The sequence below is a fragment of the Diadema antillarum genome, unplaced genomic scaffold, assembly GCF_040938485.1.
Source record: "Diadema antillarum isolate AM-2024a unplaced genomic scaffold, OU_Dant_1.0 seq00001774_RagTag, whole genome shotgun sequence".
Taxonomy (NCBI): Eukaryota; Metazoa; Echinodermata; class Echinoidea; order Diadematoida; family Diadematidae; genus Diadema; species Diadema antillarum.
In genome coordinates this window covers 643,848-670,565 of record NW_027272455.1, presented here as the reverse complement: position 1 = coordinate 670,565, position 26,718 = coordinate 643,848, and the positions used below count along the sequence as shown (strand labels likewise).

General features: G+C 39.1%; 1 protein-coding gene across 2 annotated transcripts; it reads right to left on the bottom strand.

Moving 5' to 3' along the window:
- Positions 1-5,943: 5,943 nt before the first annotated feature.
- LOC139712228 (uncharacterized) lies at positions 5,944-25,458 on the bottom strand. Of its 2 annotated transcripts, none has more exons than XM_071624065.1 (7): positions 25,164-25,458; positions 13,984-14,116; positions 11,670-12,599; positions 9,504-10,464; positions 7,832-8,035; positions 7,202-7,348; positions 5,944-6,110 (listed from the first exon to the last, which is right to left on the bottom strand). In XM_071624065.1, exons 2-7 carry the CDS (start codon positions 14,100-14,102, stop codon positions 5,970-5,972), a joined length of 2,502 nt encoding a protein of 833 aa, XP_071480166.1. In that variant the 5' UTR covers positions 14,103-14,116; positions 25,164-25,458; the 3' UTR covers positions 5,944-5,969. The 2 variants fall into 2 exon arrangements, with proteins under 2 accessions (XP_071480166.1, XP_071480167.1); XM_071624066.1 differs by having other exon boundaries at positions 9,513-10,464.
- Positions 25,459-26,718: the final 1,260 nt, after the last annotated feature.

Below are 26,718 nucleotides of genomic sequence, written 5' to 3'. Positions count from 1 at the left end.
TCTACTGACGTACTCACACTTGTGCATCATTTGTACGACTGTTCCATTAGCTTTAAAAAAAGACTGCTAAAAAGTGCTTAAAGGGTAAATTAAACAGTAAGCATCAGATGAGGAGGCTGAATCTCCCTAAACCAAGTCTGCAGCATGCCACCATGACACAATTGGCACACTGTGTCACAGGACACGGTGGTACAGTTCCCTTTACTGTAAAAGTGGATATTTTCGCGCGACTAATTTTTCGCGCTCAGCCGGGCAAGAAGAGTTTCGCATGTTTTTAATTCCGCGGAATCAGGACATCGCCTACTGGAACATACATCAAGCAAAAATATTTGTGTGCTTTATTTTTGCGCTACTTTCTGGTTGTGCGAAATGCGCGAAAATTTCCACTTTTACAGTACATGTATTTCAGATTGAATGTGGCCTCTGTGTTTGTCGGTTCATGTCTCTCTGTGCACACAACACTATCAGTGAAACCCTCCATATCACTGTTCAACACACAAGAAGGACTGAATAAACACATTTAACTTCCTTTCTCTTTTATTCATTCTTTTCCGAAACATGTGAGTGGCATCCAAATCTTGCTCTACACAAAAAAGAAGAATCATGAAAATAATAATAATACACAGAACAAAATCTTACTTTATTCCTCTTTGCAAGAGAACCAGTTTCCTTCTTTGTTTCCCAACGAAAAAATAATTTAAGCATAATCATCAATATCACTACAATTCTACAAACAATCATATCTGTTCAACCAATCAGTCCTGGTGCGATCGCAGAGTGTCAGTATCAATCATATGTCCACGTGGCAGCCAAGTAGCTATGCCTTCATTCAATATATCCACCAATAATATAAATTTCTCATTGATTATACTACCACCTAGTGGGCAAATACATTGTCCCCATATACAAGACACAAATCAACAAACCACTAGGGGGTTAAGTGGATCATTTACAAATCCTAGCCATATACCAGCAGAGATAATTACATTAAAAAAGAAAAGAAAAAAAAATACACCTTATGAACAATCATTTTAATGAAGAACAAAACTTTGAAATGCCACTTACTTCCGGCATTAGAAACTTAAGTATACACGTAGCAAAACTAGACAATCTTGCAAACACACTGAAACCAATGTGGCAGAACAGATCCTAGGCGACTCCTACGCTTTATTATCTAATCACCCAAGGCCTAATCCTTGGGTGTATGCCTTGATATTCACACACTTCACACATGACCACACACAAACACACACCCACACCCATACACACAATTCGCAATCACTTATTCATCCGCTCACAGAGAATCCATGCAAGAATACGTCCAATATGACCGCATGACCACGTCACTTCTCAGTGGTCAGCACAGATTCACAGGAGAACTAGCAAAAAGTTACAGCATGAAATCGCACCGTAAGCACCCCTTGGCCTAGAGTCATATTCCTAACAACAAAATGATATCAGTGCTGGAAAATAAAGCGATGTACAGCGCACAGGGGATCCTCATTACACCCGAGGAAAGATGGAAAAAAAAAAAATTAAAACACGTTGGCTCAGTCCCATTTCATGGCTCACGGTTGTATGGAGTATAGCATGTTTACAGAAAACCCCCAAAACCCCAGAGTTGGGATGAACAATGACTTTTTCTTTTCTTTACCACAAATGTTTGACCACATGCATACAGTAGTCCACTACTCAGAGTTTAATTATTGTCAACCCCTCTGATGCCGTGCTGCTCTCTGCAGATGCACTAGTAGTGTGTACAAAATAGTTCAAATCAAAGGGCACTCTAGTATACACCAAAGCCCTATGTCCCCTTCACATCTGCGGCTGCTAGAGCAACACACAGTGTCACTGCTGCTGTTGCATACTCCTCAAAATTACCATCTCTTGCCACATTAATGCATGAGTCTTCTGTTTTATTTTTTCTATTCCCCCCCCCAAAAAAAAAAGAATATGGAGAAGGTATTCAAAGAATTCAACATAAAATGCTACATGACTAAGCCTGCATCCAGTCAGCTTCCGCTGCTGTGCTCATGAACATCTGCATGCAGTGGTTCAGCTTTTATGTTCTGAATGTCCCTTTTAAGAACTCTGAGCTGTTACATCCCATACGACCAAAAAAAAAAAAAAAAAAGTAGAAAAAAAAAACCCACATACATTCAGGCAAATACCACCTCCAAAGATTTATTTTACAATTTTTCAGTACTATGCACACATAAGAGCAATTATCATGAAAATGGTGCAAATGCATGCGCATTATGTTTTTTTCATGTACACATCATTTTGTATTATAAATATTGTGAAAATTGTGCCTACATTTTAGATACCACCACATGTAAGGAGAAAAAAAATCAATGGTCCTGTAGAAGTCACATTACAAGGAGACTCCCATGAACAAGCACAGGAATTCCACCTGGACATCACCAAGCAATAAATGTGTCATCATGTCATAGAAATTCTCTCCTTCCGAACGTTTGCTGCACATTTCAAAGTGACGTTCTCTCAATTCTTACTCTTCTTGTATGACAAGTAATCAGTATTCATGGATGGAGACATTAAAAAATATATATCTTTATGCACAGTTTTGCATTGCAATCATTATTATCTATGCAATGGGTCTAGAACTTTGCCCTTACAGCAAACTGAATAGGCAGAATATACTTTCTCATTTGGTTTGCTACTTAACATACCACTTGCCTAGTTACTTAATCAGGAATATTGAATCATGCAATTCATCATGGGTCAGGCCCTGGGGAATATGGGTTTCCGACTACATACGTAAAAATTCATCCAATCTTTGTCGCTCAGAAGTCTCAAGATCATCATGATATATTCGCTGGAATTCCTCCTCCATTGCTCTCTTCATGAGAGCTACATTCATCCCCTCTCAACGCAGATTATCAAAGGAAGAAAACATAGTCAAAGTTTGAGAGAGTAAAGAGAATACCACTTGGGTGCAGATACTGCACTCGAGCACAATGTCACACTCAATCAGGCGCTGTACTATGTCGTCCACACCTTTATGCCATAATATATTTCCACTCAGCAGTTCAAGGACTACAACTACACTAGTCTACAAATAGTACTACTTGTCATTATTCAATCTTGGAGTGCTACACGGCTCTCATGGTCACACCACTGACCCCATTTCACGTTGAGTACACGGTAAACTGGACAAGGAAGGATTCCTATTTTATACAAATGGTGAGGACAAAAAAAGAAAAGAAAAGATCAAACCCAAAGACAGTATGAGGGTTCTACTGAAAGTTTTATTCCACTGCAATAGAGAATCAGCCAAGAATAATTGATGTAAGGCAAAGCAGTTAGAAGGGAAGTGATGTAGAGACAGCAGTGGGAAAAGTTCATTACAAACAAAATGCAGAAGTGCCATGTGAGCCTGTGTGTCGTGCTCTCTTTTCTAAGTCCTGACTTTACACTGAATCCTCCCACTGGAAGGCAAGCTGGTATGATGCCCTAAAGTATTCCATCAGATAGCTCCCTGTGCCCCTGTGGTTCATCCACAATGAGGTTCATGTCCGTTCTTGTGGAACTCAGCCTAACCCTCTTACAGACCAATACCTTGGACTTCCTTTGCAATCTCAAGGTATAGAGTTGTTGGTAGAAACAGTATGATTAATCACACACAGCGAGATGTCATCATCCAGGCTGCATACACGCATGAAAGCATACACCTCCAATCGCATTCATTTCAAGCAGACAGTTGGGATTGACAATCACCATTACCAGTGGAATATATAATCATGACTGTATCTTGCCCTTTGGTGGTTTTTCTTTTTTCCATCCAAAAATAATTGAATCTGTGCATAACCTTCAGGTGAATGACGAGGGAAGGGGAAATGTTAGGTCTAGTATAATATACCTATATGGCTATCATGCATATAATCTAGTGTCACCAAGGCTGCATTCAAATGTCTAAAATGCTTGAAGGGTGATCATGGCTATGACAAATTCAACTCATCCTTGCTACTCAGTAATAGAAAGACTGTCCAAAAAGCATATGGTATAAATAAAGTAACTGATTGCAATTGATAACCAATTACAATTTACTAATGCACAATGCTACTTTCTGGATAGCTATGAGACATTGTCTATTCCTTCTTCCTTCCTCTCTCTTTCTTTCTTTTCTTTTTTTTTTTGAGGGGGGGGGGGGGGGGGGCTTTTAATCCAATGAAACTTCATCACAAAAGCAAGGTCAAAACCAATACGTTTATGATGCTGTTTTCCGCCAGAAAAACTGTCATATCACAACTAGAGTATCATCTTCCATGTCATTTATAACCCACGGTATTCTCACGATCATGCCTCAAATAGAACCAATACTTCTATTCTAGTAAGGGCAAAAGAGCACTGACAGACTATCAGTACCCTGCGCGAACAGTTGCCATTGCAAATACCCGATCAGCATCTACACGTCATGAAAGACGATTGAATGTTCATTGCTGTAGGCTGGTATAAGACATTCTGTTGATCAAGGAGTTTGCATGTGATGGGCCTAAATCAGTCACATTTTACAAGTGTTGTGTTTGGCAATTGAAGAAATAAACAAAATCAAACTAATGAATACCACGGAACTCTTGAGGGCAATTTACCAAACCCAATATTGCCAGTAACATGGCAAAGAGTCCTATTCATTTACACACAATACCTTTTAGTTCTACACATCACAGTGAGATTGGAAAACACACCAAAATTCATGGGGATGTAATCACACGTAGTAATACATTTCTTGCTGTGCCACAATTCAAGATGTCTTCCAGTTTCAAATTCTGTGTCCGTCGACAGTCAAATGGCCTGATGCGAATGACCGAAAGACACCAATTACAGCAACAAAACGGAGTCTTGGTGGCACAGTTTTCTTGAAGCTGCGCATGAAAGGAAAACTGAAGACTGGCAGGAAATCACAAGACATGCTTGCCTAGCCACACTATATGTTGCACACATCATCAAAAGTGGATATCGAGCCACTCAGTATGAGCCAGCATGGTGTGCATCAGTAACTTCACTGCACAATTTCTAAGCCGCATAAACTTTGCCATCATCATCAATACGGAAATAAATCTAGCTTTAGGGAAACTCTGGGATGCTTTTGGACGACTGGAATAAATGGAAAACGTTCCTCTTCAACCCATCATGCTGTTTTACTTAATTAAGCACTAAACAATATATGGTTATGTGCCTTTCTGCAGTATACAACGGGCTCTTATCACTACTGCAAGATATTGATTCTACTGGCTGGGAACACTTATTTTTCTCCTTCATAGAACATTTTCCCACACAACTACACATGCATGATACGTTCACCTGCATGAATTTTGCACACTGCATTGCATCATGGGAGATAATTTAATGGCGTCAATGTCCCAAAAGAGACAGTCCTGAGGGAATATTAGCAGAACTAGTTACCATTTTGAACATGTACAGAGATACAATAACCCTGGTATGACAGGATTTTTGCAAGTTTCTTTTCTTTTTTTTTTTAAATCTGAAATACGCACAGCTCACAGAGGAGAAGTAAGATAAAGAAACACCACAGCCTCGGCTTTGATTGAATTTGATCCAGTCAAGTTTAATCCTCCAAGAAAATGCAATTCATGCATCTTTGTTTTTGCATCGAAAAATCATCATCATCTATCGAAAGGACGACGAAAGTTCTTCCATGTGATATACCACCGATCCTACAGCTTTGTATCATGTTCCTGATTTCCCACCATGACGGCTTATTTCATGTCATCTCACTGAATCTGGTGACAAAGAAGGAAACTTAGAAAATCCTTTATTGTGCATATTAGCGAGTGTGTTTAGTTGTAGATGCTTTCTGTTACGAGTTAACCAACTGAATCATGGGATCTATATGTGTATGTGACACGGACAGAGATCAACAGTTGTGGGTGGCAGGATCAGAGGAGAGTCTGTCTGGGTTACCGTTCCCCAACTGCCTCATGCCCCCCTCATCGCTTCCATATGACAGGGTTCTGTGGGTGTCCGAGCCCCTTGGACGGTATCATGTCCAGAAGGTATTCACGCTGACGGTCAGCGGAGGAGCGGTGGGCTGCCATCAGGTGTTGTTTGGGGATGATCTGGATTTGTGGCTGTTACAATCACAAACAAAAGAACAGGAAGTTGACAAAAATCTGTAAACTGATACAACAATGAAGAATTTTAACATAAAACAGTTTAACCCGTGAGGACAGGCTGATTTTGCTACAACACGCATTTCCCATAAACACTTAACCGAGTATACTCGGAACTCCTCCTCAGCGTGTTAAGTGCTATTTTTAAACATTTGTAAGTAATTCCATGATAAGTAGAGCAAAACAAAACCTTTCAAGTGATACCCCAATTGATACATAACAACGAACATTCTTGAAGTCATGATAAACATACTCCACATTTTCTTATTATTTTCTATGTTTCTCAGCAGCTTCAATCACAAATATCTCAAATTAAAAAGAACGGAATTAACATATTTTGCAATCAATCTCTTCAAACATATACAGGGAAACCCTGTTTGAACAAGATCGCCGGGACTGCCAATTTTCCTCGGTGCAAACGGTGATATGAAATTTTGCTCCAGCAATAATTGCTCCAGTATTATTTTCTCCGAGGACTAAGGGTTAGGGTTGTGACAGGGTTTTAGGCTGAAGTTGATGCGAGGATTAGGGTTAGGGTCATGTTTGTGGGTAGGTTTTATGTTTGGCTTAGCGTGCAGATATTTCATGGGAGCAATTGTTGCAGGATTGACTGTCATGGAACTGTTGCAAACATACTAACGAGGCCTGCTAAATACAGTTATGGAAGATTAGGATAGCCGAATAATCTTACATAGTAACAGGGGGGAAGTAAATGTAACCGGACTACAGGCACAAGCAAATCCAGCACATTAAAAACAACAACATCAAATTGTGTAATCATCCTGTCATGGCAAGGTGAATGTGCAGTTAAAGCACAAAGTAATCTGGATATTGGTGAAGCTTAACTTTAGGGCTTAAAAAGTCATTACTGGGGGGGGGGGGGGGGACTTCAAAAAACTTGAATTCATGACTAACATTTCGCAGAAGCAGCCCACAACACATTATACCGAAAAGACTGGATATCTATGAACCTACAAGTACTCCTCAGTAGATATAGCAACTACATACACACTGTAGTTTGAGACAGACACAATCAAAGAGGTACTCACAGCGGACACAGGAAGGTTGGGTATATAAGCATAGTGGATTGGTTGCACCACACGCTGGCTGGGTGCGGGGTTCAAGACCCGCTGCTTGGGCTGACCCGACGATGAATGATGCATGCTGCCATGGCTGCGATGAACAATTGTAGGCGGCTAAAATGACAAGAACAGATTTATTACAAATATGATGAAGATGATCATTGTGGAAAGGGCTTCCAATGATGAAAACTTTAACTATTGGTCCTTAAAAATGACAAACCATCAACTACTTTGAACGACTCATTCCGCAACTATCCACCATGCATTTTTTTGGGTGTATTTCATCATTTCAGTCTTACAGGACATGTTAACCAGATATAACAATACAAAAACAAAACAAAAAACCAATAACACATGTCTGTAAAAGGAATTGAAAAACTCAGGAAATCTAAGTAACAGACTAAAGCACACATACACAAACAGAAAAGTGATTATATAAACATGAACCCTGACAGTAGTGTCTCTTCTTCCCTGTCCATTTCCGCTGCCAATGTCTCTAAGACTACACTTGGGTATGACAATACTAAGTAACAAGTGTTTGGTCCTAAGTCACATGATGCCAGGGTTGATGGTGGCAGTGGCCCAAGCAAGACTCACCCGATGGCGCTGCACACTGTTGCTAAGCCTGCTGACGGAGGGCTGCTGGGAACTCTGGCTCTGCTGGATGCGCTGCTCGATCTCCTGCTCCTGCTGCAGAGCTTTGACGAAGGCCGTCTTGAGGCGGTTGGTGTGCTCTGCCTTCAGCGCCTTCTTCTGGTTGGACACGATGCACGCCTCGCACATGATGCCCTGCTTTGGATCCTGAGGATTGCGAAAGTTGAGCACAAAGATTGATAATGAAGCAATATATAAGACTACACTTTCCTAAACATAAAAGAGAGTTTTGCTCGACATGGATAAATTGGCAAAGGAGTTTGTAGCAACTTGCATACAATACAATTAGCTGGGACACCAGCCATGTATTGCTATTCAATCCAAACAAATGCAACACATCAGACAAAGGTTCTTTCTGTGCATTCCATATTCCATAAAATATCTTCTGTATAAGCAGTGCATTCTATGACTAATAACAAGGATGAAAAAAGGAACATTGAGGTTTCTGAATGAAGAGCTCTCTCACAAGAACATTTTTCGAAGATTATTTCTCTTATCACAGAAGTATCTGGACATCAGACTTCTATTTCTATTATTTCTATTGTCTAATTTATCAGCATGCAATGTTGTCTATGCAAAGAGTAGCACCACCAACTGAAACGTTATCTCTCTACTACCAAAAATATACACAACTACAGACCATGCAAGGAAAAGTTAATCTCAATGACTATAACATGCATGACTAATTTGAACTGGACATGCACCTATGTTCAAATTCTGATCTGTAGCTCGGCAAAGCCATAGCCTTGGATATACTATATTAGTATCTAAATCAACCTTTACCACTGTAATATAATACACAGGCGACTCTCATTATCAGGGTTCGAAATTGGGGATGGTCCGCTGGCCATTGGCCACCCGAAATCACGTCGGACTAGCTAAAAATCATAAAATTCTTAAGTTACTAGTCCATCTGGCTAGCCGAAATATTGCTTCAGTGTCAAAATTGATTCTAAGTAGTCCGCCTGGCTAGTTAAAAAAAAAGTTAAGTGCGACCCCTGATTATGATGAAGTTCTTGGGACTGGCAGTTTTCTTCCGTTTCATTGAAATTTTGCTATAGCCGAACTAATAAAGATAAACAGCAATGATAATTTTGGGACCTGAATTTTCACTTCTTTGTTTAAAAACAAGTACGTGTATCAGGTGATCATTATAATGGGAGTGCACTGTATCCAGTCAAATACACATGAAATCAGTGTCTATTAGAACAGAATTCTAGATTAAACATGCTTGTTTTACAATTTGACAATTTTACTCTAACTGCATTACGGTGGAATCAATTTTACTCTAAATTGAATCAACAGTGGATAAAGACAGGCATTTTGTGATTCTTGATCCTAAGCTGCTCACTGCAGATCATCACAATACATGTCTAAAGTGACGATATGTCTCTAATTTTTCCTTCCTTCACACCAGAAAGGGAAATAAAATGTCTTGGAAACTGACTGCTACATGTGATTTAGAAAAAAAAAAAAAACAAAAAAAACTAAATTTGGAAAAAAAAAAATCATTGTAGTTTTCACTCACTATTCAGATGAAAACATGCAGGCTGCATGCAGCATAAACCAACAAAGGCACAAGACAGTTGAGATAATAAGGAGGATTTGTCATTACCATCTTTACCTGCTTCCAAATGGTTGTGAAGTCCGTGTTGCACTGTCCACATTTGAATGGCTGGATGAAGCCCTTGGACTGGTTCTTGTCCTTCTTGTCCATGTCCAGGATGGTGTTGACCACCTCCTCCAGACCAACCAAGATGATGAATTCATTGTTGGCTGCACTGGGAAGGAAGTGAAGCTCAGGCGGGGGTGGCTTTGGTGGAGGGATCTGGAGGAGGGTCTTTTCCAGCTGCTTACGCAGAGCCAGCTTGGCTGCTGCCTGGCGGCTGGCTGCTGACTGGCCATCGTTGACCATCTGGGACTGTCGGCTGGACTGCTGTTGGTGTTGCTGTTGGTGCTGCATCTGGCGCGACACACTGTGGGTGGATGTTGACATGGCAGCAGCAGCCGTTGAGATTCGCACCACAGGGGCACGTACCATCTGGCCCGGCTGCGACGATGCAGAGGACGATGATGACCGACTGGACTGCTGGGCCATGATGAGCGGTGGCGGACCAGAGTGGCCCTTCTGGTAGTTGTGCAGCGAGCGCTGTATATGCGAGCCTCGCATGAGCTGCGGCATGTCGGTTCGGTGTGCAGAGTTGGACTGAGGTTGAATACTTGCATGGGGCTTTGATCCCGACATCGAAGAGTGTGCCATATTGGGCGGCAGTCCGGCACGGTGGCTATGTGAGTTGACTGGTGGCGCCACGCCACCCGCCGCTGCCCCAGCACTCACAGCAGCAGCAGAGACCACCCCTTCTGGCTTAGTAGGCACAGATACAGGCTGCTGCTGATTCAGTCTTAGCTTTTTCAAAAGAAGTAACTTTGTTTCTTCATTTCTGAGTTCTTCATGCAGTTTCTTGATGACTGTGATGCGTGCCTCTTGCTGTTCCTCTGACAGCTTATGAAGACAGTCAACAAAGCTTTCTGCATCATTTTCTTTGGACTCACTGGTGGAATCCGCCGTATCAGTTCTATATAGAAAGACCAAGCACATGGAGAAAAAACTTCAAGCATAGTATAACTATTGATTATCAAATAACTCACTTCCTTTATTATGCAGGTAATCTCCCTTCAGTACAATTTCAGAGTGAATTAATTTTGAATTTGGTTGAATATTTTAGCGCTTTGCATCCAGTGGAAAAGGCGCTCTATAAATGTCTACTTTTATAAATATCAGAACATAAAGAATTATAAAACTTGCAAGAATCAGGCAAAGTTGACTACACTGCAGAGAGAAAAAGGCACACAAACAGTTGTACTAGCATTTATATTCTCAATAACCTGTATTGCACATTCAGTTCAATATGATAAACATTATTTCTATAAAGGATTATTACCTATTGGTTTGAGCTAGCATTTCAACCAAGCAAATGTCAGTGTTTCATCCAATTATTCTGGATGTAAAAGAATATTCATGTAAAAAGAGCATTTTGGTGAAAATACACTGAAGTCATTATGACCAATGACAAAAAGGAAATGTGATAATTTAATAAATGAATAAACAATGCATGCTGATAACTTTCTGTTAATGAAAGAGGAACATTTTATAATGTTTACAATGACTGCCTATGACTAGAATACAGATTTCCATACTTTTCATGCTTCTGCTAGTGTTACCAGGCAACTTCAAGTGTCTGTATTCTCCAAAACAGATAAGAAGTGAATTGACTCATGTGTGAAATGTGGCATGTTTCATAAATTGGCCTTTAAAAAAAATTAAAAAAATCTCTTTCCTGCATTGTTAAATTTACCTAAAAGGACATGTGATAATCATACGCTTGACTAAATTTCATGAAGCAGTTCACATTGCCACTCATGGAAATGCAAACTTACAAAAAAGTTTGACAAGTACACCAAACCCTTTATACAATACTGTAAAAGTGGATATTTTCGCGCGACTAATTTTTCGCGCTTGGCCGGGTGAGAAGAGTTTCGCATGTTTTTAATTCCGCGGAATCAAGACATCAACTACTGGATCACATGGCATGCAAAAATATTTGTGTGCTTTTAGTTTCGCACTAGGTTCTGGTTGCGCGAAATTTTCTACACCGCGAAAATTTCCACTTTTACAGTAGTAGATACTCCAGTAACGTCTGAATTTACACCAAAGTGAGAGTTGGTGTGCTTTTGAGAGTACCGGTTATGTCTTTACCAGACAAACCAGTGTGTCACTCACACTTTTGATGTTCCTTCTTTGTCGACACTATCGTTTCTCCTGCCAGCTGCACTGTCTTCTGTGTCCATACTTTCTACATGTTCTACAGTTTGATCACTATCTACTACCTCCTTGGAGTCAATTCCTGAGCTGTCCTTTGGCACACTGGTTTCACTTGCATTGCAAGGTTCAGAGCCGGCATCCACAACCAATTTTTGCACTGTGTTCCTCACGTCTGAGTCATTTTCCACGTCTACATCCATTGCCTCACTCTCGCTGTCGGCACCGTTCACATCACTGTTTAGCCTCTCATGGTCTTTCGGACTCTCCCGTGTGCTTTCGGGCTCGTCCTTGTGCTCCACATCCCGTCTCTCTCCATCTCCATTACAACTCCCTGAGTTATCTGTTCTATCTGAGTCAACATCACTATGCAACTTGGCTTCGTGAGGTGTGGATGCCGGGACATTCTCCTCCTTAGCACATGAAACACTCGCTTCCGAGGGTCCCTCCCTTTGTTCCTCACCCTCTTTGTTCTCTTCGATCACAGAGTTGCACATGAGAGAAGGTGGTGATTTTTGGTCAGTGCTTTGTTGGACCTCGGAATTGGATTCCACATTAGGAGTGTTCTCCACGTTTGAGGCTGTATCCGGGTTAACCTCGGAGTTGGTCTCCGATTCACAAGTACTCTGAGGATCCTGTTTGGCCACAGGAGACAAATCCTGGTCATCTCCATTGGCCTCATCATTTGAATTAGCTGCTGCTTCCATGACATACTTGGGCAACGGCTCTTCCAGTTCATCTTCCTGAATACATCTTTCTTCAACATCATTTCTGTCCTTCCCATTGCTTGTAGGAGATTTCTCCTCAGTGGCAGATTCCACTTCCCCATTGCTGATTGCTACATGCACATTGGACACATCATCCGCGTTGTTTCCTTCCGATATCTTTATCCTGCATGAGGGAAACAAAATCAAATTAGCAAATTCTGTTGCTAGTCACATGATAAAGTCATTACTGCAACATTACGCATGCACCGAACCACTGAATTCCCCTACTACAGTGTACTTTGTCATGTGAAGTTAAACAGTCGTTCCAGATACCTAGTACTGGTATGTGTCCAACACATGTGTAAAAGCAGCACACATTGAATATTTACTTAAATTTCTCTCAAATTTCAGATTGACTTTATAATACTTTGCAGGATAATCACATAAATGAACCAAGTGATTTTATATATATTTAAAAAACTACATGTACCATGTTTCTGCTACAAGAGTATGTACAAAGTATGCACAAATACACATTGCATTGCATCTGTTATCATGGAAAATCTTGGGTAACACACAAAACTTGTTGTAACTGAAACATTATCATGTAAATCCAACAAAATTTGCACGAGCTCAGTAGTGGGTCACTCAAGTATAATGTGATGAGTATTTTGCCATTACATCAGCACACACTAGACCTTTTACCATACCACAAACCGACAGCCTCAACAAGTAATAACTCAAAGACCAAAATGTGCATTATAAGGGGATTTAGAGTATACAGGTAAGAAATGATCAGGTGAGCGGTTAAAAATTGACAATTAATCAATATAACCACATTCAACTGCAAATTTACGAACAGTTTCATGTTTCTGGTGCATTCCAATCTACACTGTAGGGCAAATCAGGAGTTAGGCCTTAGGAGGAATAATGTGAAATGGTTGGGAAGACATGAACTTTACTTTAGAAAAAAAAAAGACAAATGAAAAATAAAAATATTAAAAAGCCGAGTATCCTGAGGAAGATATATTCAAGCAAATTAACTTGAAATGACTATTGTTCTTATAAGAAACACCAACAGATATTTCTTTGAGACAAACTGCGCTTAGAAATATAAGTATTAAGCGCTATAAGTGTTATTTATTATCATTATTATCAAACATCAGTTTTAGGCAACATGGTTTCCTCAATATTTTCTTGTTTTCTGTTCAAAGTGACCTAAACTACTGTATCTTGTGGCCTGCTTCCATACAATCATTGCATTGGTTGTTGCCGTTTTATTTTTATTTCTTTTGAATTCGAATAGAATGAGACAATTCCATTTACAATTTGTATCACTAAAAAAAATTTAAAAGAGTATCAGAATTCAAAAGGACCAAATCAGACAATCAGCACTTGGTGATCAATATCTAAGTTCTTTGTTTGACAGGTCACATAGACATGAACTCATGAATGAAATGTTTTCTGTACCTCTCATACCCTGATGCCGAACTCTGATACAAAATGTGAATATTTTATCACATGGAAAGAGAATCAATGTGCTAGCACACGATGGGATATTATCTAACCTTTTGGAGGCCAGAGCTGATTCATCTGGATCCAAGGCGATGTCTGAAGCATGATCTAGAGGCCGCTTAGCAGGCGCAGGACCCACCGCCACATCAGATACATGTAGCTCTTCTGACATGCTGATGTAGTTGCCTGCAGATGATATAAAGTCAGGTAAATCCAGTGAATTGAGGACATTTGCAAAATATTGATGACATCTACACCTCTGCCCCATGGAGGCGCACAAAAGAAAATTTTTAGGGGAAGAGCAATTTGAAATGTAATACTTAGTTTTCAAAAAGTGTGAAAATAGAATCTGAATGTTTCATGGAAAACAACACAAATGCACACTAACATTTAAGGAAACAATGACATACAACTGTACTTTCTGTTCCCTGTGCAGTGAGTACAGTGTACAACATTGTACATTTACATTGTACATTATCTAGACATCTGTTAACAGGCAAGAAAGCTCTTGGAAATCATTACTAGACATTCTATTCTATTGTTACAATAATGCCCTTCTATTCTGTATACAGAACATGTAATAGTGACTATACTGTACAATGTAAGCAGTCAAAATCAATGGGCTCGTCAACCATCATACACAAAGCAGTCTCGCAGTTGCCAATCAATTAGTGCTGTTGAAGTTCAGTACTACATTGTACTATGACAAACTGCAGTGTACAGTACACATGTACTTGCAGTATACCAATGTATGTACATGTACACTGTACATACTGTATACTACTGTAACAGGCATGGGACAATGTACTGCATGTGATGTTATACAGTGTACACTGCGCACATTTGTGTGGAGTGCCTCCTTTCAATATCCATTATACTCTAGCACCACAAAAAAATTGTTCACATATTTGTTTGGTTGGGGTTTTTTTGTATCCTGTATATCCAACAACAATAGCGTGCAGTGTCCTTTTTTGTGTGTGTTTTTGCTTCATGCTTTAATAACTGCAAAAGTACACACGTACAAACTGTACATGTAGGACGCTAGCACATGAACAAGCAAACATCAAGTTCAATCACCTGTACAAAATCCTGACAAGACCAATGGCACAACTTGACAGAAAACAGTACAATGTACATCTCTCATAAGTATGATTGGGATAGCCATCAAAGTGTGCAGTATCATGCACAGTTCAGATGTAAAAGAGCAGCAAATACTGTATGAGCCGAAAGTTTCGCGTACAGATATTTCCACGAATTGCTACTTGCCGGACATTTTGGCGTGTTGTTAATTTCGCGGTTGCGAGGGTCTAACTGAACTTAGTTATTCGCGTGTTGTTATTTTCGCGTGTTGTTATTTTTGCAGTTCAAAGGCGATTTGCGAAATTCGCGAAAATAAAACCACCGCGAAAGTTTCAGCTTGTACAGTATTGCAAATTCCAACATACATGTACAGTAAAGGGCTTTTCTCTCAAAATATGAGACTGCAGAATGTGGGTGCAGCCTACTCACTGAGAAATTTAAAATCATGACGATTTAAAACCTGTTAATCACCGATAAACCCTACACACACATAAAGGACTACACTCCTTGAAGAAGAAGAAAAAGAAAAAGAAATAAAATAAAAGGATACAAAATGTATATTGCGATGCAACCAGACACTATCAAATATCAACAATCATAGCTGCATGTGACACGTTTTCTCTCCTTTTGCACTTGGCTATCATCAAAATCCTTGTACTACATTGTAAAACCACTTTGTTAAGCTTTCAAATTCGTATTGTTGCCACCAACACTTCCAGGCATCAAAATGTAGCTGGAAGTATAAGTGTCGTAAGTTGACAACAGATGTATACATGCGCACATGCTGACACTTGTACTATTAAATGTACTTTTTTCAGTACTAATATTCTGTTGCCTATGCCACAGAAGACAACCACTGCTTTACATGTATACTGACGTAGTGCTACATGTACAGTGTACAATTTATATTCAGTACATGCAGCAAAGTGTCAAAATATCAGGCAAATTTAAGCTCACATTTATATCAGAGTGCTATTTGTATTTTCACAGCACAAACTGAGGCATCCTACCCTACAGTACATGTATAGTTTATGTATGGGCACAATAAGTACACAATCAAAGTATTATCTCATGATTACTGTAAAAGTGGATATTTTCGTGTGAGTAATTTTTCGCGCTCAGCCGGGGAAGATGAGTTTCGGCTGTTTTTAATTCTTCTTTAATTTTAGGACATCAACTACAGAAACATATGGCTTGCAATAAATATTCGTGTGCTTTTATTTTCACTCTAGCTCCTGGTTGCGCAAAATGCGTGAAAATTCCCACTTTTACAGCACCCTTATGATTACCAGTACACCTATATAAAATCTTGAGTGTTCCTGAAATTCACACTGCTTTGCTTTCACTATCTTTTTAAGGATTTTTATTACGTCATTTATGCATTACCATTGGACATTGTATGGTACAAGTGTATATTTCCTGTGAAACATAGTGTGTAAAAATGCATTGACCATTACCCCGAATCGACAAAGGAAAAAAAGTATTGCAAAGAAAACTCATCAAGGAACTTGTATAGACTTGTTTGACGACAAATTTCACACATTTGATGATCCAGAGAAATATGATCACACTATTTTTGAAGTGCATGATATGACTTGCAGCCACATGGGAGGACAAAACCAAAGTGACTGTATGCAGATTCGTTTGTAATGACACTCTCCCTGAAATATTTATCACAAGCACTACAAGTAATCCTCCGGGAGTACAACCCTGCCTCTACACATCCATCTGTTCATGAACTTGTGGAGAGCATAGCACACACAATGTAAATGTGCATTACTTAAACTACTGTGACTAATGCAAGTGTAATACAATGTGCATGTGTGTGTTTGCATGAGTGCAGCCAACGCTCTAGTGCATGCTCATTAATGTGATGTGTCGGAGCCAGAGTGAGTTGAGCCCCAGGCTGATGATGAGAAGTGAGCAAGTGCAGAAAGCTACTTTAAAGACATTGACGTCACCCAACCAGGTCACCTTGGAAGGCAGATAGGTCAATAGTTGATCACGCACTGGGTGCATGATCAGTCATGGTCCAGTGGCCATGGAAAAGTAAATTTTAACCACACTTCGAGAAAGTGAAGGCCGCTGAGGCCATTCCTTTGTGACAGAAGGGTGAAAGAAACATTTTTCAGTCGGGCTACCAAAAAAAAAAAAAAAAATGCAAAGTATTACACCTACTATACACTCTTTATACTGTATCTTCCAGGATACATTGTATATATTTTTGTGGTATTAATTTCTCTTGTATTTGATACTACACAGAATGTTTGTATTTTGTTAATAAGATATTGTATACTATTACAATGAGCACACTCATACTTGACCCATCAAATATTTAAAGGGTACGCTTGGAAACTACAGCTGTACTGTAATGGGTCACACTGTATATCACTTCACAGATGATTAAAAACAGAACCAACAAAGGTCTTGCTGACCCCATGCACAGCCTTAATACACAGGGCAACATTGCTAGAGGACATGCCTTTGATCCGCTAAATCAGCAGATCCGACTTCCTGGAGCTATTTTTACACATCACCATCACGTATGTCATATGATAATTAATGTCTGTCCTAATTTGCCATAAGGGACTGTCTATTGAGGCACCATTGGGACTCTGAAGTCACCATTGCTGTAATTTGTATGATGATATTAGGCCTACATCACGGCTCCACACTAACTTTTTTTTTGTGGCCTGATGGGGCCACTAAAATCATCAATTTAAGATTTTTGGTGACCCGAGAGAAAAATTTGGTGGCTTGAAAAAACAACAATGTTCAACAAAATTAAATGTCCTATTTTTTTTTTTAATGAGCCAAATATTTAAGTTTTATCATAGTAAGAATTGGAAGCTGGACTGTATCTACTCATAAATAAACATCAACAAACTTGAAACACTCACTCTCAGGAACTCATTCAGTCCTTTTCATCCATCCTTTAAACAAATTTAACTGCTGAATGGTGAAGACTACACTGTACATTGTAAGTATAAATATTCATTGACAGGCACATGGGTTGCAACATCTAAACATAAATGAATGACATCAGATTATATGCAAAGAATTGAGAAGCTAGAAGAACATATTTCTATTTTTCAAAACACAATAGACAAAGTTACTACGTTTGCACACACTCACTGCATGCATTCATGCATTTCCGGCGCAAAAAGTTACGAATTTATTGACATACTTTTCAAAAAATTTTGGTGGCCCGAGGCGGGCCACCAAATTTGCCCTTAAAAAAAAGTTTTGGTGGCCCGACTTCATTTTTTGGTGGCCCCGGGCCACTGGGCCACCGTTAGTGTCGAGCCCTGCCAGTGCCTACAGAAAAATGTTAGGAACTACAAATATCTGATGAGTAAACATTGCGCATTGAATCACAATGTCTACATGTAGGCCTACAAAGTGTACATGTACAATGTATCTTGTATGTGTACATTGTATACTGTTTACATATATGTGCAGTATTGTATCACTGAAAGTATTGGTTTCAATCAAACTACAGTACTTAGTACATGTTTAGTGTATGAGTACTCTATGCAAACTCTGTAGCAAGCATGAAGCTGAAGATGACAATCCCTACAAAACCTTTCCATGACAACAATTACAAGTACACATGTACAGCTGTACTGTAGTTCAACTTTTCCAGCTTCACACAGTTTGCCAGCATACAAGTGTAACATCAGTCTACATTGTATTACGTGTGTACCACTGAGACTTTGTTTCTGTACAAGTGTAGTTACACCACGCAGTCGTGGCCTGACACACAGTACAATATACAGTATTTGAGAATCCTCGTAATGAATTATGTACGGCTTTATCACTGATCTCTACAGAACTTGACTATACACTGTGAAAGCTGTTATTTTCATGATGATTGAAAAATTTTTATGACGTTCGCAAATCACAGTTAGGCCGCGGATTTTACAACATGAGACAGTATTGCCACCTTATCTAGATCGCACTATATTTGCATTACCCGGTCGGACAAGTAAGGGCAAGCAGATTTACAAATTATTGCGGAACACTTGCCCGAAAAGAAAGTCCAAAAATATAAGGAAATGATGTAGAAAGTCACTTGTAAGTCAAAGGCTTGATAAAACATAATCATTTAAATAAACAGCACATACTGATTTGCTCGCTTACATTTAAACACACTTGAATAACAAACTTGGTTTGATCAAGTATTGGTGTTGCACTGCACTGGGACTTCTTTACATACATTGCAAGTGTTGGAAAGTTGCTGAAATGAAATAAACTCTGGCGGAAATGTCTCTGACCTCCTCATTTGCAAAAATACATCTTTTACAGTACACACACAGCTGAAGAATCTGGATGGGAGATTAAAATTACCAGTGAGTGTACATGTATGCTTTGATGCACATACATGTACAATGTATTCGCTGACAGACAATTCTTTTCTAGTACGGGTCTGCGCTATGACGATCGATTCAATTCAGCCAAAGTTCTCTTCCCCCAATACCAGGGTGACTGGTTTACACTTATTTCACCTCAAACAAAACAGAGGAATAACATCTGCATGCACTGTACATTAACAATGTACAAAAATGCTGTGAAGTAAATTGGCACTCATGACCTTTAACTTTCAATGTTTCTGTCAAAGACTTCAAATTTATAAAGGAATATTTTTGTTTCCTAGTCACAAGTACAGAACACAGCATGACACGCCTGCATATCTCAAGCAGGAAATAAATGGTTGGTTGATACAACCCAAAAACTACACTTGTAAAGCTGACATCTGTGAAGTGACTTGGATAGTACATTTGGTACACTGTACTTCGATACAGTACGATTTCACGTACAGCAGTGCAAATGCACATATGCACACCCATGGTGTAAATAAGAAAAACTGGACCAAATCAATATTCTTATACTACATGTAGCTACATTATTCTCAGCAAATACGATAGATGATCTGAATTTCACCTTTACAATATACTGTAGTTGTAGATACATGTACAGTACACGTACGTTCAAGCACCTGACATTTTATCTTATTGATTTTTGTTCCGTTTCTGCATCTTTGAATGGTTGACCACTACTTTAAATCGCTATGATCTTTATGATCAATATAAATAGGTTTATTCTAATGTATACCCCATATATTTTGGAGAACATGTATACTGTATAATACTTTGACTTCAAATATTATTTTGTGAATGGATGAATTCCTGATAAGGAACAAAAGTGATGGAAAGAAAAAAATACTGTAAGTATTCTAATTTTTCAGAAGAAAAGAGAGTGATTTCCTATCTTGGGTTAAGAAGTGACATCTGCGTTACTTGAGGCAATATTCTGCATTTTTGCTAAAGATAGAAATACGACAAAATATGCTGAATATAAACAGCACATGTTGTCCTCAGCTGTGATTTAAATATTGAAAAGTACACTACTATCAATGAGTGCATTATTAGCGTTGTTCATGACAGCAAAACAGCCTTCTTCATCAAGTGATTGTTACATATAATTTTGAAGTCCACACACTGTCACTGATAAATCACATTTAATTAAAATGCACTGCATGAAAAACATTCCTACAAATTGTATACGTGTATGACCCCCAAATCTGGATTGGTGCAATATCTCACAACATATCTTTCTGGACACATCTTGAAAAGTTACGAATTGAAAACTTTCATGTAAAAATGAGAATATACTGTATACGCCGAATATTTCATGGTTTTTATTTTTTGTGAATTTCGCGAGTCAGGTGCTATTCGCGAAATTAAACACACGCGAAAATATTGACTCTGATCCCGATGTGAATGTGAAGTACGCATATACAGTTAAACTCGCCTAAGTCGACATCGCATACACTGTATGTCGAATAATCGCGCAAGTCGATGATTTTAAAAAGTCCTGTTTTTTCCCCATTGACTTACGTGTATTAATTCACTCACAAGTCGAATTTTGTAAGTCGAATACTCGCCTAAGTCGATGAAATTCCAAGAACACTTTCACGGAAAAACATTAAATTCACTGTGCCTAAGTCGAATAAGATTTTATTGTGCAATAAATCACTGTCAAAATCACGAGACGCCAGTTTTTGTTTACATAAGAACTAGCCTGACCAGACAGGTGACAAAAAATGATCTAAAGTATCAAAATTCAAAGCGATCGCATGCGATTGTTGAACTCTCTTCGTGTTTGGAGGTCCGCTGGTACTACCCTGTCGCGCTAGCGCTATGTACGTACAGCTACTGGGCTGTGTATAGTTGCGCGTACAGCGACTGGGCTGTGTATAGTCTGTGTACTGTATGTTTGCAGTCTGCGCTGTGCAGTGGATGGATGAAGCTGCTGAGTTTTCAAAGCGGAAAGTTACGGGCACGGGTAAATCAGAATTACACCTCTACACGCATTTCAAGCCACGGTATGGTAAACTGGAATCAATCACTGCTCAAACATCCTTCATATTCACTTCCTCAAGGTTTAACAAGGGTGTAAAGTAATCGGACCTGTGCCAATACTAATGCACTGTCCATGCAAAGTTCGCCGCGGCCCTGCCGGGCGACCCGTGCTGCGGCACACCTCTCCAGCTCTCGGCTCCAGAGTAGACAACATACATGTACATTTATACATAATGTACGTGTGGTGTAACTGTTGTTAAGTCGATTTTTTTCGACTTACGCACAAGTCGAAAATCGCCTAAGTCGATGTGTTTTGCTCAGTCCCGAGAAGATCGACTTATGCGAGTTTAACTGTACACTTCTCTGTTCAGTACAGGACTCCACGATCACGAATTTAACCACTTGCGAAATTGTCGGTAATTCCCGATTCGCGAAAATTTAGACTCACGAAATATATGGCATATACAGTACATGGAAGCATCAGTCATGATAGAATGATGACCCTTTTGAAACACTGATTAGGCACCACAGATGCTAATCATGGACACGAAAATGGCCAAAATGTTCAATCATCTCCTCTACTGTACTCTATCATTCATGTTGCTACTGTATATTTTGTCACACTTATACACATTGCTCTGTCATGAGATTTTCAATATAACAGTGTCTCACAGATTTTGTGTTTTATTATGTACACTACTTTGTAATTACAAATGGTTAGGTACAGTCCCATTGGTACAATGTATCCTGTCGTTCTTGCTACATATCATCTCCCTCTTCACCCCCACTGTTTTCCTACATTGGCGTAATCACCCTCAGGTTACAGTACAAATTTGTATGGCTGTATAAATTTATATGGCTATACCAATGTACCTACAATGAATGCAGGAAATAATTTTCCTGGTATCGCATCACAATTTTCTATGCATTTCTACACCACTGCTACACAAACTAACTTTTGTGTAGCAGTTTTTTTTCCATAGAAGTGTATGGGATACCATTTGAAATATTGTTCATCAGCTGAAATTGCCAATCAAATTCGAGTTGAAAAATGATTCCCTGGAATGTACACTGTACAAGCACATTGCTCTTTGATGTGACTGTTACATACATCCGTCACCCTTTTTATTGGGGGGGGGGGGGGTCAATGCATTTGTTATGAATTCAGTGAGCACTTCTTATTCTAATGGCATGCAGAAATCAGAGTATTCAGCTGGATTTTTTTTTTTTTGACAGCATTTTGTTTTCATGACATGCACTAATGTACATACATACACTGAAAGGGGGACTGATGTTTGGAACAAATTAAAAAATTATGATTGCATGCTCCATAAGCTGACTCATCCAGTGACTTCAACATATTCATCCACACCATTTCAGAATTTTGACGAGGGGTACATGTAAGTTTACAGCATTGCAATCAAAGTCATCTACACTGCACTACTCCTAACAAATTCACATCCTGCAGTATATGTATGCATCCTATCATGGTTGTATCACGGACAATTGCAAAACATCATGTACTTGCCGCGTTGTAAAATGTAAATATCTGGTTTGCTTTGCACAGCTGAGATTTCTAGCACCACCAGTTGCTTACATAGTGCACTGTTGTTCTGAACTGACACCGCAATTTCAATTGACAAACTTCCACGGAACGTGGATTGGATGTCGATCAACTTTTTGGCACGAACGATATGGATGCATCTGTGGTATTAGAGACTATCATCATAAAACTTTTGGACACATTTACTGTAAACAACTTTTTGGTTACAAAAAAAAATTGTTTGTACGCAGCAAATAGATGGCAGAAATCCTACTTCATAAGCAACTAGAAAGTCTACACATGAATACACTATTGCATACTGTAAAAGTGGAAATATTTGCAGTGTTGAAATTTTCGCGCATTTTGCACAACCAGAAACTAGCGCAAAAATAAAAGCACACAAATATTTTTGCTTTACCACGTGTTCCAGTGATTGCTGTCTTGATTCCGAGAAATTAAAAACATGCGAAACTCTTCTAACCCCGCCGAGCACGAAAAATTAGTCACGCGATAGGTCTATCCACTTTTACAGTACACTTGGGAGTACTGTTGGATAAGATTTACAAAAAATCTATATTGCATCTGAAATGATGTTCAGCAAGGCTATGTGCAGTCACTGGAGAGAGCAAGTGGGAAAGATGTGATTCTGGATTTCATTTCAACAGCTGGTGAGTTGACTTATTTCTTTTTTCCTTTCATGGACATTTGTCATTACAAAAAGGTGATTTTCCATATTCTTTCTTGCATTTGCGTGAAATCTTTGGTGTGTACCAAGACCCAGGAATCGCTACTATGCAACACAGGTCCCTTCTTCTTGGCTAGCCGTTCAGAATAATTGATATCATCACAATCCATCTGTCAAGTGTCATAACACAGGTGCACATGCCCTTCTTCCACTGTTGTCACATGTGACGAAAGTAACTTGATTTCTATGATTGACTGGTTATGCATACATCTTTCGGTGCTGCGTGGTTCATCCAACTTCATCCTCCACACATTTTTATTACAATTATGTTTATGATCAGAGTTAAATGTTAATGTGTTAGATAAATAGATCCAATTGAAAGACAGTACTACACAAACAACAAAACATGTGATTTTATACTAGCGCTAGTCTATCTCTCTGATAATGTGTCTTTGACAATGTCCAGCCAACAGTTTGACCTACAGCATCACACTGCAACCGCAAGATCGATTTAAAAATCAGGCAGGCGACATGCTCTGTCATAAATACTCATCATATAAATTTACACGAAACTAGTATGTTAGTGGCTGGTGGTTCTTTCTTTCGCCATTTGATTTAGACCTAGATCTAATGTATCAGAGTCACTTTGATTCAAACAATGCTGACCCACATTGTGGTGTAGAGATAACTAGGGAGTCTGAGCAACATTACTTCTTCTAAGTTCTAGCCAGTACAGTAGCTGCAGTTGTGTGCGTCTCATACACTGCAGGCAAGCAAGTTGTCAGTTTGCACTTGTTCTCACCGAAGCTAACCCCCATTTGCGTGCAGCTGTGCACAATACCCCACGTGCAAGCCTTTGAAAATCAATAAAGTCTCCTGGTGAAACTGAGCATTTTCTTTCGATTCCCTTCCAGAAACGATCTTATAAACACATTTCTGTGTCCTACATTCAACATTACATCAAATTTCATATGATAATCGCCGCTTATTAGTTAAATGATGACCCTTTACCGGCGAGTATTCCACGCATTTCGACCGCGTAGCATTCTCGACGGGAGAAAAAAATCTCCGCTGTAACGTTACAGAATCTACATTTGTCTCCGAAGCGTTACATGTGTAAAACGTGGCGCGCGCAGTCTCACACACAAAACATACACAAAAACTAGTCTACACGAAAAATTACTCGCACATTTAGCAACTGATTTCTCCCTCATCTGAACAAAATAGGAGATGCAAGACATGCCCTTGACACATTGTAATGGTAAGAACACAAATTCATACGAATTAATGCCATATTAACTCCGACTTCCACATAAAACTGTTTTTTCTTAAGTTCTCCGTACTTTCCATTCAAACTCCTTCATGTTCATTTTCAAAGGGGGATACCGCTTCGCCACTTCCATGGAGAGCTGGAGGGGAAAGACGTCATAAAATTTCGCGACCGGTTCAAAGTTTCAGAAATATTTGGTATTATTAAATTACATGGTCAAGCAAATTATCTTTGATATGAATGTTACAAAATTGAAACAAAAATAAAAAGTTAAAGTGAGAAGCCATTACCTGAATCAAAACATGGAAATGCGCAGGGGTTAGTAATGACCTCGAGTCCCCGTGATATTCAAATCTCCGGCCAATAGTGGAGGATCCCGTGTAAAAGGGGTCGTCAATAGGAAAGTTGACAATCTCACGATTCAGGCACCACACGATTCAAACAAAATATCATATCCAATTATAATTCCCAAAGACTCCATCATTCAACATAGTGGCAGTAGGAAGCCAAACTATTGCTAAGTGCACAGACCAACTTTCTCATTCCTCGCATTGTCCACATCGACCTCAATTTCCGTAAAAAATGGCGAAGGTTCAGATTGTTGTTTACCGTAGGGGTCGCCCGCACTGGTGCTCAGGGCTAACCAAAACAAATTGTTTACAAGTAAACAATCTTCCCAGTACACATCCGCCCGGCTTATCACGTGACTGTCCACCTGGCCAATAGAGACTACACTATCGACAAACATTCTCTTGAAGTTTCCATGTTGGGACAGTGACTTAACATATTTGACCAAAAGTTCCAACTTTAACAATTGTATCAGTAAACAAAATTGTTTATTTCAGTGACATAAGAATCCCAGATGCGATATATGAAAATGTGTGATTAGTGAACCATAGCCAGAAGGGGCTAGTAGATGTATCCTTTTATTTTGTATTGATATAATTGCCTATAATATCCAATTATGTTTGCAAAGATGAGGTATATGTTATCATATCATACAATAACGCCCCAATGTGAGTTGTTCTGTGACGTGAGACGGGTCTATTACATCATGCGTGTGTTCATTTCGTTACCCGTGTTGCGCTACAAGTTTTCGCACTTTTGCACTGGAGTACAAGATATACATTTGTTTTTTCAACTCATGAAGTTGTTACTCCCTTCAGAAGTGTTATGTTACTTTTTTTTCTTTGGAGGTTTTACATCAAGTCAATATTTTCTCTTGGTTCTTTTTTATGTTCTTGATTGATCTGTTCATTTGGGGTAGCAAGTAGTGATAGTACAAAATCAGTCAGCACGAGGAATTAAATTTATAGGCCTACTGCTACGAGGAGAAAAACAAAACTTACTATTTCTTCAGTGTTGATAATCAAGGGAGTTGGTACTCTTCCCTTTTCACTCACCTTTTTTCTTCGTTACTTCAGAGCAATATAGGTTCTAGACACCGATTGATTATAGCCGGTGGTGATGAATGTCAAACACATCAGATTTTCGTCTTCCGTATAGTGAAGGAAGACGGGTTAATTTGAGCGCATCACTTGTAAAGCACAGGGAATATAGTGCGATTACTTCTCTTACTTTAAGAATCTGATAAGTAATGAAGCATATGAAGAAAAAACGAAACATATATATTCACTTGCTTCCAATTAATTCGTTTTCTTCTTCTTCTTTTAACTTATTGGACTCTCTCCACATTGGCAGTGGACGATTGTCTAAGAGCACCAAAAATCTATTTTCTAAACCACGATGTTATAGTCATATTTAGATGCCTCTATGATGTAATTACGTAGAATCATAATTCTGCGATGCAAGACCGAGTGATGATAAAGGCTAAACATCTAGCTT